Source organism: Sorex fumeus, unplaced genomic scaffold (genome assembly GCF_029834395.1).
Source record: "Sorex fumeus unplaced genomic scaffold, SorFum_2.1 ptg000009l, whole genome shotgun sequence".
Classification (NCBI taxonomy): Eukaryota; Metazoa; Chordata; class Mammalia; order Eulipotyphla; family Soricidae; genus Sorex; species Sorex fumeus.
The window spans coordinates 35,479,895-35,499,960 of NW_026606066.1; the positions used below are offsets into that span (position 1 = coordinate 35,479,895).

The 20,066-nt window shown below is 35.5% G+C and overlaps 1 protein-coding gene across 2 annotated transcripts in view; it reads left to right on the forward strand.

The window, feature by feature from the left end:
- PPP1R1C (protein phosphatase 1 regulatory inhibitor subunit 1C) overlaps positions 1-20,066 on the forward strand; it is a 156,717-nt gene that overhangs the window by 73,985 nt on the left and 62,666 nt on the right. The window contains exons 3-5 of one of the 2 annotated variants that reach the window (XM_056110212.1): positions 6,406-6,443; positions 8,589-8,649; positions 9,302-9,398. In XM_056110212.1, the coding sequence (XP_055966187.1) occupies positions 6,406-6,443; positions 8,589-8,649; positions 9,302-9,327 (125 nt within the window). In that variant the 3' untranslated portion in view covers positions 9,328-9,398. Of the gene's footprint in view, positions 1-6,405; positions 6,444-8,588; positions 8,650-9,301; positions 9,399-20,066 lie in introns of those variants that run through there. The other variant, XM_056110211.1, reaches the window with a different exon arrangement.

A 20,066-nucleotide genomic window follows, 5' to 3' on the forward strand; every position in this document is an offset into this window, starting at 1 on the left:
AGATGGTCATTCTGTTGAGAGCGAATGGGGCATCAGGAACGAGGATGTTTCTCATAAACATTGTCTTCGTAAGATTCAGCTGTAGTCCTACCTTTCCACATTCACGGTCAAAGTCGGCCAGCATTTGTGCCGCTTGGCTGATGTTTGGTGTTATTAAAACAATGTCATCAGATAAGCGGAATGAGTAACTACAACTGGTCTCATTCACCAATTTTTTTAAAATTATTTATTTATTTATTGAATCGCTGTGGGAAAAGTTAAAAAGCTTTCAGGTTTAGGTCTCAGTTATGCAAATATCAATCACATTTCCCTTTACCAATACTTATTTTTCACCATGAAGAACCCCAATAAACCCCCACCCCCCAACATCCCCAATGCCTGTGGGCCAGATGAGTTCTAGTTAACACTCTGTCTACTTTGACTAGCTTTATTGTTTCGATAAAAGTTGCACCATTATTATTCAGACTTTATCCCAGCCCCAAATCAGCCATGCTGAAAAAGCATTGTGAAATGATTTGCTTTCTACAGCTGGGTTCAAGAATTAAATGATGTCGCGCGGCCGCTAGATTTTGGATTTCTGCTATTTTATTTATTAACCCTGGCAGTATTTTTACTGAGAGTCAGATAATTAAGACATTGGTTTCTATGCTTCTGGGGCCGTGGCCGTGCCAGAGAGCCGCTCGTGGGGGGCAACTGGTGACCTCGGTTGGGCGTGAAGGATGGTCCGGAGCGCCCCCGTCCCATGAGGTACCCATCGCGCCCCCATCCCTGGCTCAGACCTGCTCTCCACCAGGCTCCCATGCAGCTGCCATCTTTCTATCCATAGAGGAGAGGGCGAAGGGGGCAACACCCTTTCCCCTCCAGGCAGGCAAGATGGTGCGGATTAATGCATAGTCCATTCGCTTTTCTGCTCCAAGCTGCTGGTTTTCTGCATTAAGTCCTTATGCTTCTGGGGCCGTGGCCGTGCCAGAGATGAGTTTCTTATAGGCAGCAGAATGTTGGGTTCTGTCTCTGTATTCATTTTACCACTCTGTGTCTCTTAAATGGTGAATTTAGACCGTTGACATTGAAAGAGAATATGGTTATGGGGTTTTGCGTCATTTTTCTGTGCGGGTGTGTTGTGGTTGTAGGGTTTGTCTTGTCTTATAGTAGCTCCTTTAGGCCTTGTTTTAGGTTTGGTTTTGAGTCTATGAAGTTCCTGAACTGCTGTTTATATAGAAAATAGTGTAGCGTTCCTTCGATTTTGAGTGAGAGTTTAGCTGGGTAGAGTATTCTTGGTGAAGCATTCATTTCCGTGAGTTTTTTGACTATATCTCGCCACTGCCTTCAGGCTTGGAGGGTTTCCTCTGCTAGGTCTGCTGTGAATCTAAGGGGTGCTCCTTTGTATGTGATTTCCTTCTTTGCCCTTGCTGCTTGCAGTATTGTATGACTGTCATTCTTAAATGTTCCCTTTCTTTATCTCTTGTGTTTTGAGATTTTAATTAAATTTATTTAATGCATGTTATCTGATTCAATATGCTAATTTAATTTCAACTCATCTTGAATGAGAATTCCTTCCTCTGTGTTCACCTTTTTTGGTTAATGTTCCCAAGTTTTTCATTATTTACTACTGCATAATTCTTTTTGTTGATGTTTAGTATTGGACTACACTGACAGTGCTCAGGGCTTACTCCTGGCTCTGGTCTGAGGGATTACTCCTGGAGATGTTCAGAGAATCATATAGGGGTGATTAGAATCAAACTCTGGTAAAATGCACGCAAGGCAAGTGCCCTGTTTGTTGTACTATTGCTCCAGACCACAATAGTACAGATTTATTAAAAAATAGTTTTTTCCTCTCCTTTTTGTTGGAGTAGTGATTGGAGATTGCACACACTTGATTGTGGTACTTCCACACTTAGTGGTGGTGCTCTTCGCTGTAAGTTGCGTTCTCTGGTTTAGGTGCTTCTCCACCTTTAATTGTGATGTTTGTTGGAGGAGTACACTTGGTCACAATGCCAGCACATTCAACTGTGATCACACAGTGTGCATACTGCATACTTGTGGCTTGCTGTGGTGCCCAGGACCCCAGATTTCAACTCTTGGTACTTGTGGGCTAGTGCTAGAAAATAAACTCAAGATCTCAAATGTTCATGGCAGTTCTCTTTCTGATATCCCTAGACTTAAAATACTGCAAATCTAGAGCCACGTCACATCTTGTTTTGGAATTCAGGGTTCTTGATCCATGGTGATATTAAGAATGGAGAAGATGTGATCATGGAGCCCAATTGTGATATGTCTTAAGTTGTCGGCTTTCTCAACATAAGCGACACAGCCCTGCATCTAGTGATTTCGAGCAAGTCTATTTTTAGGCCCTTCACATGAAGCTAGCGAGCTCTCAAGGATAAGCATTTCCTGCTGTCTCTTTCTAGATTGAAAATTTTTCAGCCCTGTGGCTTGTTGCATTGCCTTTTCCTCTACTTATGCTTATGATCCAGAGACCTTTGACTTATTTTGGACTGTGCTGTGTCAGTGTCATTTTAGTCATAGCTTTTTATATTTAATCTGTTATTACTATTGCTTTTGAGCAGAGGAAGCTTCAAAGTCTGAACTTAGAATGCTCTTTTTCTTTTTTGGAAGAACTCCAGTTTCCTCTAAACTAACTGTTCCCCTCATATTTCCAAAATAACTACCTAAAGTAAATACTCAAGTGAGCCTTTGTTATCAAAATTCATCAAAAGTCTATCTTTTGATTTTATTCTTAGAAATGGGTTCTTTCTTTAGCAGTCTATTTATAGGTGAGTGCTTTTTGGTTGCTCATATCCAAGATAATGCATTTTTACAGTTTCTATCATTGTCTGAGTTTAATAGATATTAAAATAATAAATTCTACTTTATAGCTTTTTAGAAATTTTACTTGTTATATACATTGTCCTTGAGCCAGGTAACTTTGTAACTGCTATCAAGTAATAGGGGAAAAATATATTACTGATCCTAATTCCCATTTGAGTTACTTAGATAAAATTTATAATAATTCTGGTGCTTTGGATCTACTGAATTGTTATAATGTAATAGGAGTTACAGTTTACATTTTAAGAAGTTTTCAAGTCAAATGATTAATAGTTAAAAATATTTAATGTTTTGTATGTTTTTATGAATAATTGTACTACTATTGTAGTTTGTCATGTAGAGAAGCAGCAGAGAGTCTTTCTTGCTGAAATATAGCCATTAGGATGTACTTATTTAACAAGCAGTGATGATGCCTAAGTTATGCTGCTGTGCTAAACACAGAGGAAGAATAAGACATGGATGCTCATCTCCGTTTCTTTTTGGGCTACTTGAGGAGACATAATATGCATGGCCATGATTAAGGCTATACAATAATGTATGTTATGAATATTAATAAATATTAGGCAAATGAGAATGAGTTTGGAACAGAAGGCTCAAATTGGGAATATTTTTCTTCGGGAAAGATCTCTGAACCATGATAACTTTCACTATGATAGAAAGAGCATTAATAGGTTTGAGCACAAAAAGCGGCACTGGCAATATTTATAAACTAACAGATAATACATGTGTTTTCTTTTATGCATTGTTTCTCTTCTATATTTAATCAATAGATAAATGAAATTAAAGAGCTCTCATGATCACTAGGCATGTTTGAAAATCATTTTAGTTCTCATTTTCCCTCCCACTAATAAATGTTTGCACACATAAGCATTCAATAACTTTCACTGAAAATTTTCTCTTTTTAATCATAATCTTACTATTTTCTTTCTATCCCTTGAATTGCTACCAGTATTTCTTAAACCTTCTAATATTGGCTATAGGTTCGTAATTTAAGACCAGGCCTTAAAGAAAAAAGGCGAATAATATACATATTCCATTTTGGCATTTTTTGTGTTGAATAAATAGCTAATGATATGAAAATATATTTCTAATTTTCTATATGTCACACTTTTTGCACAAAATGGAGGACACATTGTGTTGTATCTGTATGTTGTCCCAGTCCATGTAGTCAAATGATATTGTAGAGTGAGTGTGTTTGTGTGTGTGTGTAATTGTTTATGTGAGATGATTGGAGGGCAAATTAACCTTTCCAATTTAGCAACAACTTATATTTGTGTCTTCAATTGATCTCAAGAAATCTATGATCTATTTTTGGCATGCCTGTACCTTCCTCTAAGATTTGACTTCAAAGTCATTTAATTTTCATTCTTCTATTTCAAGATAAGTCGATAATGGAGAGGAACATTAGAGAATGGGTAGATAGAACTGGAACATAGACACATGCGGGACTCAGGTATTGTCCTCAGTACTTCCTGACCCCTGAATCATTGTTGTGGTGACTGTTGTTGGTCAGCTCTCCTGGAGGGACATGTTCTCACTAGAACTTGGGGCCTTAGCATTGAATTGCCTGACCGAGCTGAATGAGTTATCACAAGGAATGAGCCCATTTCCACGAGTATCTGCTGCCAAATAACAAAAGGAACTTTAGTACATCAATCTTTGTTTTACTTTAAAAATTTATGTCATTATCACTCCTTAAGAATAAAACTTTGGCGAGGGAGTGGAGAGATAGTACCATGGATAGGTACTTGCCTTTAATGCAGTCAACCCTGGTTTAATCCCTGGTATCTCATATAGTCCCCAAGCCATCCAGGAATGATTCCTGAGAGCTGAACCAGGAGTAATTTCTGAGCACTTTTGGGTGTGGCCTCCCCACAAATAGTAAAACTTTGGGACTGGAGAGATAATGCAGGGCTTAAGTTACTTGACTTGTGCTGCAAATGCTCCCCTGAACCCCACCAGGAGTGATTCCGAAGCATAGAACCAGGAGTAAACACGGAGATCCTTTGGGTATGGCCCCACTGAAAAAATGACAATGAAGAAAAAACTCTTTTTCACTTAATTCAATGTGTGAAGTCCATGAAGTTTACTTGGAATGAGACTTTCAAAGTTTGTATTATAATTAGACGTTAAGAAATACACAAAGCTGCATAAATAAAACACTTTTCCCCAAAACAGTAAACTGCAAATTCTATTTTGAGTCAGAAAAACTCCTAAGACATAAATAATACACTAAGAAACCACTGACATTTAATATTCTTTGTTAGAATGGATTATATTTATTTACTCAAATGTGATCATAAAAGTTTTCACACTAATACAATTGTTAAATTTAGTATATTTCCATCTACTTTGGTACTGTCTCAGATATACCCAGAGATTGCATTAGTTACCACTGTGGTTCTCAACTAATATTTTTTGTCTGCTTTATCTTATATAAGGATGATAAATTTCATTGAATGGTTCTATGGATCTTTAAAACTTAGTGACTATAGTTATAATTTGAATAAAGAATAGTCTCAAATAATATTTTTTAGCTGCTTGGCAATTTTGACTTTATATGTTGAGAATTTCCATAGTAATTTTGCTATAAATATACATGTATGCGTGTACGTATTGTGTATCTATATACATAATTTTATGTTACAAAAATAATAAACGTTTTCTATAAAAATAAACCAGTGGACGTTGTGATAAAACAGAATGTATTATTTAATAACCAACTGGAAGCTATATTTAACATATTGATGTGTAAGCAACGTACATCATTGCTTTTTTATATATTCTTTGTAAGAGAAAATATTATACATATGGTTTCCAAATTCTTTTTATTTATAAGGTATATGTTCATGTCATTGAATACAAATCTCTGATACTGTGTTTAAGAAAGCATTCTTTGGGCTAGAGCTAAGACAGTGGGTAAGGCACTTCCCTTGCATGCAGCCAACGCGGGATCAATTCCAGGTGCCACAAATGGTTTCCTGAGCCCAGCCAGGAATGAACCCTGAGCACAGAGCCAGGAGTAAGTCCTGGGCATAGCTTGGTGTGGCCCCAAAACAAACAAAAGAAGACATTCTTTGATGAACTCTTTCAATTAGGGAAACATGGCATCAATTTTTCAGCATGGTCAATTTTTAAGGGTCAGGATTGTATATTGGGTCAAGAAGCCAACAGGCAGAAACTGTGAATGTAGGTAAGAAAGAAGGAAAATCTAAACTCTTCGTTGGACTGGAGTTTGTGATCACAGCTCTCACATTGTCCTTACAATCCATTTTACCCAGATTTTCTAGAAGTTATCTGAATACGTTCCTATTGACAATATGACAAAGCAACCAATTCTCTCCAGTCATGTAGAAAAGAAATTGTTACATCTCTTAGAGTCAGAGTGATTCAAGCTGAGTGATAAACTTGAGAAATGGAACAGAGGCTACAGAGGTTCGTTTTGTCCTCCAGTCCCTTTCAATGACCAGCTTAAGTCACAGATACTAGATAAACATAAGAAAATTATTAAATATTTTTTGTGTATATTGTTGACAATGTTCATAAATTTTTGAAATAATATACCTATGTCTCTTGCAGAAATAGATGACAAGAGGGTGACCAACACACAAGCAGAAGTAAGTCCTTATATTTTCAATAAATGTGTGGTAAGATCACTTAAGAACACAATAAATTGGTAGGATGTGATAAAATATGATATTAAAAAAACAGTGATATGAGAATTATTTAGTTTACTTTTACTGATTGAATAAATAGAGAAACGAGAGTGTCAAGTCTTTGCTTCTATATTTATTTGATTTTCTAGCTCTGAAAAAAATCTAACTCCTGAAAAACTTCTAAAATAAATAGTCTTTTTGTGACAAGATATGATATTTATCATTTCAATATAATGACTAGTTGGTTCTGCTACCACAGGCTGGGGTAGCCTGTGTTGGTATCCTGGAACTGAAATCTAGGAGACAGGTACCTGTGAAAGGATTTTCTGGTGTGTGAAGCAAAATCTTATTTCTGAGGCCGGATTTACACACACACACACACACACACACACACACACACACACACACACACATGAGTTCAGATAGGAAATAGGAAGCAGGTGGAGTTCATTGAGCTGATAATGTGAAATATATAAAATTAAAGAAGTGAGTAAACTTGTGCCCAGAAATGTGTAAAATATTGAACAAGTTATATGTGGGCTTATGAATCAATTTCCATGACCACATGAGCAGGTGATAGCAATACTAAAGGGAAAATTACCAAGAGTGAAATACCAACTAATATCTTAAGAGTTTTCTAAAAGCATAAAGAGGTTGAAATGATTTAATTAATAATTCTTTTTTAATATATTTCATTAATTACTATGCTAACCATTGCTACTATACAAGCAAACTTTAATAGAATTAATTTTCTCTTGATCTTTGAATTTGTGTATGGAAATAGACATTAAAATTCTGGGAGTTATTGCTTCCCAAGATTTCATTGAATGCTGTGGATAAACAGAAATAAATGAACCACACATTTAACTGGCACTTAACCTATCTTGCCTGCACTTCTGAATAAGAGACTGATATACAAGTGTTCTATTCTAGAGAAATTTGCTTATGTTTCTTTATTTGAGATGAACTTGAAAACAGTTTGATTGAATGTTTTACTGAAGCCAGGTAAATATCAAAATCTTTAAGATGCCTTTGACAACAAATGTTAGTAAACACAAGAAAAGATACTTGAATTTACAAATTCTAATTACAGATACTTTCTACAAGCTAATGATACTGTGGTTTTTGTTTACTCTTTTTGTTAGAATCGAAATCATGTTCTTCAAAAATGCTTAAAAACCTTAGAAAAACTTTCACCAAATATATTGTATCTATTTATACTTGAGTTCTCTGAAGAAAAAAATTAATGTAACAAAAAGGGGAAAAATTATTCTAGACAGTAAAATTTATTGATCAAGGCCACTACTATGCCACACTTAAATATTAATTGTTTCTATTAAAAAGTATTTAACAAAAGTTGCTTCTGTTATAGATTACAGATGTTTTTAATTTTAATTTTATAATGAACAAATTATGTACAAATATATCTATTTTATATCAAGAAACCTATATATTGTTTATGATTTTGACAATAAAGTATGCTTCTGTGTCCAATTCTTAAATAAATTTTATTGCAAAGATACCTTTTAATATAATTTGAGTCTAATTCAGTGTACTTAGGTAAGAATGATAAATATCAATTTGTGTAAGAAATAATAAGTCTTTTATCATAGAAAATATTATCAAAACATAATACACCCAAATAAATGAATATACCAGATTCAACATATAAATTCCAGATAGCTATGAATTGCTATTATTTACCAAGGAGTCTCATTATCCCTGCAGAACCAATATAAATGTTATGAATTGATAGATTGTCCCATGGATTTTACTTTTTCCTGGGACTTACATTTTCTCTCATATAGAAGAATTGGTATCAATCTTTCTTTAAAAAACAAAATAATATTTATAGGAAGAAAAATTAAAAAGAGCAATGTCAGAGCTGAATAAATGATTAAAAATAGTAGCTGTAGCTTCAGATATCTCAACACTGAAGTGCCAGGGTATATAATTTCTCATTAGGGGTTATTTGAATGTCCTTTGAAATCTGATTTCCCCCCTTAGGCTATATTTTTTCCTTATAGTATTAATTTATCTTATAAGATGATGATATTTTGCTTTTAATTTAAATATAGTACTTTAATTTTTTGTCTTTGTTCACAGTCACAGAATGCATCCCCTAAGCAAAGGAAGCAGAGTGTGTACACACCACCTGCCATGAAAGGTACTGTTTAGGCAGAGATTTGGGTTGTGAGTGTTGAGTTCCTGGCTAACAGTTTGCTCTCATGGACCGTATGCTTGGTTAGAGGTTGGATTTAACTTCAGCTCTGCAGCCCAGCAGTGAATCTTTCAGTTAGAGACATTGCCCATTAAAAAGTTAGCTTCATCAAGAGCAAAATAGCTGAAGAAAATATTGCAGATGATACACGATAGTATCTCATTCTGGAAAATAATATTTTTCAAAACAATAATAATTTTTCTTTTACCCATCATCATTTATTTACTTTGAAAGGACTTGTTCCCAAATGCTGTTTTTGCCAATATTTAGCAGATAATTAGTGCGTCCCCCCTCCCCCGATTTTTTTTTCATCTTAAGCAAAGGAGAATAGCAAATGTAGGGCAAATTCAATGTAAAGTATTGCCTCATTGGCTTGTGTCAGGAATGTCGCTAAGAAACCCAATCAAACAGTTATTAGCTAGACAAGTAACAGCTGTTTCAGTAACAACTAAGAATGCTAGTTTGGAATCTGGCATTTCCCCAGAATTTCCCCCTCAAATTGGAACTGCTGAAATAGCTTCTAAGTGTATCAGAATTTTGACCAGCATCAGTTCCAAGGACAGCTTCTTTATTTCTCACACACAAATGTTCCTGACAGGAGACAGAGTGTATCCAATCCAGTAGCTCGTGTTCCAGTCTAGTGCTCCGGCGGTTGGCCCAGAGGTTCATCATGCAGTCATCCAGCTCAGTTTCAGCCACAGAAGAGGCCAGCTGGGCAGCTTCCTCTGGAGTCTGGAGAGATGTCTAAATTGGGAATGAAATTTTCCACTCTGTATTCTCTCTCTCGATTTTGGGTCTTTCACAGAGGTGGAATGTAAATGGACACATTAATAACTACTTTCAGTAAGCTTCCTTCCTGTGCAGCAATGAAAACGGCAATGTTTGCTTGTTCATAAGACGGTAGTAAATAATGCAGTCATCCTCACTGGAGTTTATTTCAGGGTAATTATCGTGGCTATCGGGCATCTGCCTTTGAAGATGAATGTAATCACTTTGAAGGTATTTTCCCTATTGTCACTCAGCTCATACTTTTAATACACCAGGCTTGGTATAAATGAAAATAAATTATAAGATACACAGCCACGTACTTCATAATTTCCTTTGTTTTATTTTGGACTTGATCAGATGAATAAAATGATTCTGTTATAATAACTCTAGAGAATAATACCATTATTTTAAATGTGAGTATTAAACTAAAAGGCTTTGTGGCTCATGGTTTTATTATATTTAATTTCAGATATCATAAGAATTTGTGATCCTAATGATCTTTATGATCCTATCATATGAATAGAACATGGGATTTGCCTTTATTAAAATTAATCACATTATGTGTTTTTACACATAAACTTACTATCCTTGAAAATTTCAAGATGATAATTGTTTTTGGTCTTAAGTTAATGACTTGTTAAAGCACAGTAATTTTTAAAAGACACTTCCAGGCTATTATTATGAGCTATCAACATCCTCATTTATAACCAAGAAATACTTAGACAAGACTCTTATTTCTAATAAAGGAAAGCAATAAATCCTCCTGTTTTATTCCGTTTATCTGTCCTAAGGACTAGAAATTAATGTTTTAGGAGAATATTCAGCAATGGAAACATATGGTTCATTGTGAACACATTAAGAAGCTTCAATCAGAAGATGAGTTAGCAAAGAGTACTATCAATAACCTTTGAAATGTATAATTCCTCAAATTTCCATGGAACATGCTTTCTAAAATAAAGTTTTTTAACAACAAAGACAACTCATGTTGTGGGATTGTTTATACACATTATATATAATGTGTAATTATATATGAATTATCTTTATCATGTTTCATAAAAAAAAGTTTTCTACGGCTGTGAATGTAGCTCAGTGGTAGAGCACTTGCCTTGTATCTTTAAGATGGAAGGAAGGAAAGGAAGAAAGGAAGGAAGGAAGGAAGGAAGGAAGGAAGGAAGGAAGGAAGGAAGGAAGGGAGGGAGGGAGGGAGGGAGGGAGGGAGGGAGGGAAGGAAGGAAGAAAGTTGATGTGGCTAGTAATTCTTGGTAGTCCCTCTAGTGAAAGGCCAAATAGGACTTCCTGAAGGATCTAGTGAGTAACTGATTAGTTAAACAAGAAACAACAAAGCAAAACAAAATCAAACAGCAACAAACTACTCAGAGTAGTTGCTTGTCTTCTTTCACTATGTTCTAAAGAATTACTGAGTACTGAAGTTGAAATGACAGGAAGGGAGAGATGTAACATCACATCAGTGCTATGTCAGTTGCTACCAGAATACTCTATATTTTCCCACTTGTGCAGTTACTATGGTACTTATGGCTGAACCAGGTTTCAGAAGATATGTTCGGGTCATCCTCTGGTTTCTCTCCAGATTGTACAAATCCTTCACCTTTAGCTAAAATATGTTCAGGTTATCTGTTGCGATGAGGGCTTTATATAAAGTTAGGAGGAAAAAATACAGAAGATCTATCATTTTAAGAGCAACACTGTCAGACAGATATGAAGATAACTCCAAATTTGCATCTATGATTCTAACATGTTTTGTTCCAACTTGCATTTCCAACTACTCACTAAATTTCTTTATTAAAATGTTATTTGATTCTTTAGTGTTTCTCTCTTATTTCCCTGTTGGAGCTATCCCAATCAATTTTGTTGTTCCCAGCTTTTTAAGAGTTTCATATAAGGATCCCAGGAAGATTTTCAGTGTCCTTGGCCTTGCCAGTACTTAGGCTGTAGTTTAGGGTTCTATGATTTCTTATCATCATCGTTACTTTTGTAACATTCTGTGGGAATAGGTGATTGGAGGAAGGATTAAGTCAATATTAGCAGGATGTGTTTGAAGACACCCAAGTCACTCCAGGGTGAGTTCATTGTGAGATCTCAAAGTGTGTTTCCTGCGGGATATGAAGGAGTAGGTATCACGTGGCTGCTAATGCATCCAAAAGTTTCTGAGGAAACTGAAAAAAAAAAAGATCCTGTTATTCTGGAGGTAGGTCAAGATAGTGAGTACCGTGTTAGGGATTCTTGGTCTGTAGGCAGGGCTTCTTACTCTTTGTCAGGGAGGTTAGGTATAAGCCAGGCTGGCACATGGGCTATATACCTACATTTTAGAAGTTACACATTCATAAGCTCAATTTTCCTTATATCATTCTAGAAGTGTACTATTCAAAATAAGCCGAATACATAAAGTGTAATCTGCTCAAAATAGAGTGAAGATTTCAATTACGCCCATGACTCTCTTCATCCCAGATCATTTAATTCTATAATATGACAAAAATCTTAGCTTTTTTCCTGGTAATCCTTATATATTGATGACAGTAAGCTTATTATATATTCAAAAATTCTAAGAACTTTTTTTAAAAGATTATTCATCTTGTGGTAAAGGCCCTCCCGTTGATCATCGATTTGCTCGAGCGGGCCCAGTAACGTCTCCATTGGAGACTTTGTTGTTACTGTGTCTGGCATATCGAATACTCTCGGTAGCTTGCCGGGCTCTCCGAGAGGGGCGGAGGAATCGAACTCGGGTCGGCCATGTTGACTGCGTGCAAGGCAAATGCCCTATGAATGTGCTATGCTGGAGCGATAGCACAGCGGGTAGGGCGTTTGCCTTACACGCGGCCAACATGGCCGACCCGAGTTCGATTCCTCCGCCCCTCTCGGAGAGCCCGGCAAGCTACCGAGAGTATTCGATATGCCAGACACAGTAACAACAAAGTCTCCAATGGAGACGTTACTGGGCCCGCTCGAGCAAATCGACGATCAACGGGAGGGCCTTTACCTTTTTACCTTTATTCATCTTGTATTTCTCATTTTAAAAATATAAAGGAAAACAAAATCAAGACAGTGCTATTATATCAATTAAGCATCCTCTTGTTAGAGTTGCGCTGTCACATGAATATTTCACATTTGCTGTCATCCAGTTTATTATCAGGTATCTCAATTGTGTGAAATCCACAGTTTAGAGAGACTTTTATTTGTTATTATTTTTGCCATGCTTGTAATAAATGCATAAACAGGACTAAGAGACAATTCCACTCTCTTTCTCTCTATCTTTTCTCTATATATATTCTCTCTTTTTCTCTCTCGATATATATTCTCTTTATATATATAAACATATATATGTACATATATATATCTTCCTTTAGTTTACATTGGTCTACCTGTTTTTCACCATTCAAACAGTTATCAAATAGATTTTTATATCTGTATACCATTCCTTAAGATCAGAGAATATTCTGATCTTAGTATAGTAACACTCTTATTGTTATATTGGTGTATTTTAGGTACCTTGTGCTGACAAAATTTATTTTATCTATATAGATCTACTATCTATATACATTTCTAATATAATAACAATAAATGTATAAAATTTTCCAGTCCCTTTAAAATATGGTGTTATATAATTATGTAAGTATAGAGTTCTGATGATTATCAGAAAAGTAATAGTTGACTATGAACCTGTGTACACTTTCTGGTGTTTATATGGTGGCCAACCCTATAATTTACAGACAGCAAACTAAATTATTGTTGGATAGTTTGAATCATGTTTTCAGAAAAGCAAAATAGGTTTGAATCTTGGGACAGGAAATGGCTGACTCATTTCCAACCCCATTTTGTATATGTGTTTTGCTGAACTGCAGATGTCTTCAACCTAAGTGAGAAAAGCAAGCGCTATTGATTTAAAAGAAACTGAACATAAAACAAAGCAGCTGACTGAGAACGGTTTTGTATGATAGGGCCTATTAGTGTTACATTACCAATTTTAATGCACACCATGTCAGATTTTTTTATGTACTTTACTCTGAAGTACGCCTTCCTTCCGTTATTCTATTTTTTTAAGGAAAGTTGTCGCTAGTTCCCTATCTAGAGATTGTGCGTCTAATATGGTAAACAAGCCTTCCTTGGATGCTTGTGGAAATGTACCTCCTACTATTTTTTTTTTGATGACGGCTATGATCTTTTATATTTAATTTTAATTCAGTCCCCTTTCAAAATGAAACAATTAAAGAAATAAGGACTAAACTGTGAAAGAAATAAATCAAGTTTATCCAATAATGAGCTACTATGGCTTTTTGAAAATGGTAGATAACAGAAGCAAGGTTATGATATTTCATATTAACTGAAGAATAATCTTCAAATCAGGAAAATACATTGAACATAATAATTTTGTAGGACTCAATCTACAAGGACATAGACTTTGGGGGATGAGATAGCAGAGTTTAAAATGCACGTACTGAATGCTCTGCTTTAGCGAGTTAATCAATTTGCTCTGTCTTTCTTCTCTTATGGGTAAAACACAGTGTATTCCTACCACATAGGATTGCTGAGTAACATAATGAAGCAGTATGTGTAAAGTGAATGCCTGGAATAAGTATATGCCATATATTAAGACTATTTGGGATAATTATGTGAGTCTTGGCTTCTGCACCTCTCTTTCCCTTCCTCTGAGACCTACAGAATGAAGATGAAAGCCTGGGAGAGGAGAGGAGGAGAAGAGGACTTAGAGGACAGCGAAGTGTCTCTTAGAATGTTTTCTTATTCCATCAAGAATTGAACAGTCCGAGTTAGAGGTGTCATGATTAGCATTGTGGATTACAAGATTTGTAATGTTTACTTGATTTTTATTTGGGCCAATCTCACGTAGATTTGTAGGGTTAGTCCTTGACATTTTACGTCCTTTTTTTAAAAAAAAAGAAACTTCTTTTGATTCTTTTCACCTTGCTCTTGACCTCAATACCTAATATTTATTTTCCAACTAAGGACTCTTATTTTAATAAAATCAATTAGATTTTATTGATATGTAAATTAAATCTTATATTTCAAAAAAGCTCTAAAACCAAATTGATGGTTTATGGTGATTTGGAGCTGCTGAAGAAGATTTTACAATAAATATTTCTAGCCAAAGGTCTCTGGAAAAAATCTCATTCTAAAAATTTAGCCTATAACAAGTCAATGTAGGTAGCAAAGATTATAATTATCTGCAACAAATTTCCACTTCCTGTTTCAAGTCTCATGATTCACTGGAAGAGTAAAAGATCAGTCTGTTCTCAACACCTACTGCTGTTATAAATCAGAGACAAAGCGGGAGGTATAGTAAGATCTTTTTATTTCATACCCAACCATGTCTACCTTACTGTATTCATTATTCTGCCTGATGGAGGAGAACCTACCTCCCCCAGCAGTTCTCAGTTAAAGCGGCCACTCTCAGTGAACTCAGCCCCAGTAGTTCTGGTTTGATGAGACTATGCTGTCTCAGAATGTGATGCTGCTAAGGCCTGAAGGAGCCGGGGCTACCAAGGACAGGCCTGTGGGGAGAAGCCCTGCACGCAGCCTAGGAAATGGATCTGGGGCTTCAAGCATGCAAGGCATGCAGTATTCCCCTTTAAGCTATCTTTCTGACCTCTGCATTCTTTCTTGAAAAATATTTCTTTCTCTCTGTGGGTGTTCTCCACGTCTCTATCACATGTTCTTTCTAAATCCTGTCCTTTTTTGTTTGTACTGGCTCAATTTATTTATTGTATAGGGTGGGACATATTTTGCAACTCAAGAAACATTTTAACCGATTTTTAGACAACAAGGAACAATCTAAATATATACAAATCTTCCTTCTTTTTGTATTTTTTGGGAGGGGGACAAGCATGCTTCTATTTCCAGATCTACTTACATCACTTCTTTTTACATCACTGCTAAATTTTTTCTTGCTCTTTTTTATTCATATTTGAGGACATACATTGGGTTTTAATTGGAAACTGAACTGAGAATGTACCTTTAGTGAAAATCACTAAGATGCTTTCCTCTTCCCTGTCCCTCATGAAAACATTGAGAAAGAATAGGAAAGTGTGAGCCACAGTGGGGAGAGTTCATGTTTACAGAATTGTCACAGACTTTTTAGCTTAAAATGTCTAAAGTTGTATATCATTGTACACAAGAAAGCAACGTAGATTAATTAAAAATGAGTCACTATAGATAGACAATTGACAGACTAGTCTCTTTTTTAAATTGTAACTAGAAGCACATGAGATTATTTCCAATTTGCAATTTCCAAACTGAAATTTCCTTCAGGTAAAATCCTTCACTTCCTATCTTAGAAGTGGGGAAAAGAAAACTCTTGGATTCAGTTTCAAATTTGAACAGATGAATCAAGACTCAGTCTTTTCATGCCTTTCCCAAAAACACAAATGGTAAAATTTCATATGTGAGCATAAATAACAAACTGCCATAAATAACCTATGACCTTACACTATGCATTAATTTTCTGCAGCTTCATAGACAAAGATCAAAGTCCCTAGTCGCCAGGGATCAGTCTCAAAGAAGGAATACATAGAGAAACGGCAGAGCACATGTTGGTTAGTCTTCAGAGAGATTAAGAGTGTCTTTGTAAGTGAACTAATTTGGTTGTTACATAATCAAAAGGAAATTTATTTGAGGACAGGAATCATGACATTAGTTCAGAACTGATGGAGAAATCCCAAGGTGTGTTCCATCAAGGGATGGTAAAGCATCAGGTGAGGTTAGGTTACTTGTGATGAGGTTTGGTTATTTGTGATGAGGTTTGGTTATTTGTGATGAAGTTTTTGGATTTTTTTTTTTTTGCTTTTTGGGTCACACCCAGCGATGCTCAGGGGATACTCCTGGCTCATGCACTCAGGAATTACTCCTGGCGGTTCTCGGGGGACCATATGGGATGCTGGGAATCAAACCTGGGTCGGCCATGTTGGCTGCGTGCCAGGCAAATGCCCTACCCGCTGTGCTATCGCTCCAGCCCCATGGATTAATTTTTTAAATCCATTTTCTAGTCTCTAGTGAATAAAAGTCTCCAGAAAGGGGCTGCATCATGGAAGTTTGTCATAATCAGCAGATGATCTCATTTTTACATAGTAATAGATTAGCTGTGTTCATCTGTTAATTATTATTTTCTTTTTGGTTTTTGGACCATGCCCTATGGTTCAGGGCTTATTCTTGACTCTGTTCAGAAGTAATCTCTTTCAGTGATCAGGGACCATGTGGGCCACTGGGGTTTTAAAACATTGTCAGCAGCATGCAAGACAATAGACATAACTTTCATACTATTTCTTCAGCCCTAGGCTATTGATTTTTATCCATAAATCTCCATATGCAGTTTAAGCAATGATGGTATATTTGACTCTGACCTATACTAGATGGTAGTGGACACTGGTGAAGGGATCGGTTAGAATGTTGTGTGTCTGAAACTCAATCATAAATATTTTAGTAACTGTGTAGTTCACCATGATTTAATTTTTTAAAAATGGGTCCCATAGTTTTATCTAGGACTATGAAGCAAACTACACGAGGCCTGGCAGACAAGAGGGTGAAACCACATTCAGATTCCAGAAAGAACAGGCATGTTTATAGATGTGTCTGGAAAGTAAGGCGAACCAGATCCTAAAAATGTGGAATACACAGCTCATCATTTTTGTTCCTTCTCCTCATACAAAGTTGGAAAGCATTTAAGATGATGCTGTAATGTAGAAAATCTGCATGGATCATCACAAAACCTTTGCTGTCATGCAAAATCTAAACAGGCTTCACTAATGGACTATAGACTATAGATGTCACTTTACAGAGCACTTGGAAGTCTTGGGGTATTTGATTCCATTTAAAAAGTTCTGGTTTCCATCTTTACCTTTCCTCTTAATAAAATTACTTTTAAAATACACTAAGTTTTATTTCAAATTACATGTTTTAAATAAAAACAATAATTTAGAACAGATTTATCACCCTACAATTGTTACCAAGGTATATAGAGTTCCCATATCTCCTGCATTTAGTTTTTTCTACGATTTATATTAAATAAGTTTGGTACATATGTTAAAATAATTGATGTTCTTTTATTAACTTTATACTTTATTTGTATGTATTTAGTTTTTTTTTTAATGTCTGCTTTCCCACTCTAGGACCTCATTAAGGTTTCCACATTTAGCTAGCATGTCTCTGTATTCTCCTTTTGCTCCTGGCACTGTCTCAGACTTCACTAATTCTTTATGCCTCTGGCAGTGCTGAAGAGTATAGGTCAGGCCTTTTCCTCATTATGTTTTGTTATCCTTTGTCTGATATTTACTCATTAGGAGTTCAGGCTAAGAGTTTTGGGGAGAGTATTGCACTTATAGAGTAACCACCAGTTGATATTGAGGGTTCATTCTTTCAACTCAATATGCACTCAGTTTTTCCCAATATGGGCATTCCCCAACCTTCCCCAGTGGGGCTATAAGGTAGCTTCTGTGTCCAGTTCCAGATCTCATGCTTGCACTTTTGAAGCCACTGAGTCATCTTTGAGGCTCAATGACTTACTCTTGATAATGATGTTGGTTGTCTGATTGAGGTGGTGTTTATCAGTATTTTTGTACTGCAAATATATGCATTTTGGTCCCTTTGCTGAGCTCTAAAGAAAGTCACATGTATAATTCACATTTGATGAAAAATCATGTTATACCTCTTTAAAGGAACGCTAGCTACATAAACAACTTGAAGTTCCCTGCAAAGATGTATCTCTTTTCCTTTTTCTTATTTAATAACTTACTTTTAGCAAGATGGACTCGTGAATAGTGATATTTTCAGTTTGACTCAATAAAGCTTTATTTTTTTCAAAGTTATTCCAGTTTTACCATTGGCAGATTTCAGTGGCACCCTCTGTCTCTTTAACATATTTTCACTTGTTTTCTTTGGCATAAACTTATTTTATGGTACATCAAGATACTTGAAGCGCCTTTCTTTATTCACTGACCCAATCTTACAATCAGTCATTTCTGCAAAGAGCCCCACAGTTTAAATTTTTAATTTCCATTTGAGATAGTAAAATGTTTTTATATTGGTATATAGTTACTAAAAATAGAGAAATCTATCTCATACACAGAAGAAATGTTTTTGCATCCATTAGTGTTCTGCAGGGTTAATGTATGCTAAAAGGTACACACTCCTTTCTTATTAATGCTATTTGAAATACCAGGAAGTTAAATATAAAGATATGCACAGTCATAAAACAGGCAGATTCATCCTTATGGACTTGTCTTCATAATATTATACATCTATAATATGTTATACATAATATGTATTATTATATATCTAATATACAAAATACCAAATACTTCATATAATGATATAGTTTTGCCTGATTTTCCTGGAATGAGATTTGCATCACACCTTTAAAGAAGTGAAATTAGTAATAAAATTGTACTTTCCTTGAGGATTAGCTTGCTTTTATTTAAATCGTAGATTTAAAGAGCTAATGTTTACTTCTTCACTTTTTACCAAAAAAGAATGTAGAGAAAACAGATCAACTGAATAAAACAATAAAACAATGTGGACTATAAAGCATTTTGGACTATAACATAAATTAGTACTTATTAATAAGAAGAGGGAAGACTTCCTGGTAGAGGAAGCATGTGCAAGGATTTATTAGGGCAAAGAAATACTAATGGTTGATTTTAATGATACACACCTAAAACATAATTTTATAACACAGTATTAATCAAAATAATTTCACATTTTAAACTAATACTTATAATACCTTATACTTGTATAGTACTTTAGCATGTTAATGTTTTTGTATGTTTCTACTTTTTTATGGAAAACTATATAAATAGAATCCTTTAAAAAGTGAAATCGTTTTATTTAGAAAATATAAAAGTGAGAGGGGAGACTTCTGTAAGTAAAAGAAAAGAATAAATACACTTCAAGCTGGAATGTGGATGATTCTACAGTAGAATGCCAAGATTCTTCATGCTAGAGAAAATGAAGTCAAAGAAAAATAACGTTCTTCTGTTATATGTCACTCTCCATTAAAAAGTAAATTGAGACATGAGCCATTTTTGCTTTCTGTTGGAGTAGCAATATATCATCCTCCCCCCATTTATTCTCTTTGCCCTAATTAAAATCCAGAGATCAGTCAAACTTGAAACTCCAGGAAGAGTTTTTGTAAGATCATTTATACTAAAGTTCGACAAAATGCTTGATGTAGGATAACACTGCTTTTGTTCTTCCTGCATAGCCTCAGGTAGTTTAAGGTTATTGAGTTGCTTCCATCACAGTACTCCCATTCCTCTGTGTTTATTTGTAACTTCTTTTTTGTGATCTGTTGACTTGTAAATATTGTTTTCCTCTTCTCCCTAAGTCCTTTGCATAATTTATTCAGAGCAATGTCCTTTTTGTATGGACACAAGAAGACAGTATATGCTATGCTTTTGTTACATGACTCTCAGTGATATTTTCCTCCTGGGCATCTGTTCTCTCACCCAACTGCCTTTACTTCCTACCACTCCCAAAAGCACGGTCCCCACGAGGGACTGGATGAAACCAGGGCAAGGGGTAAACTATGTGCTATCCTGGCATCCAGATGGGCCTGGCCAAAGTGCGATAATGCT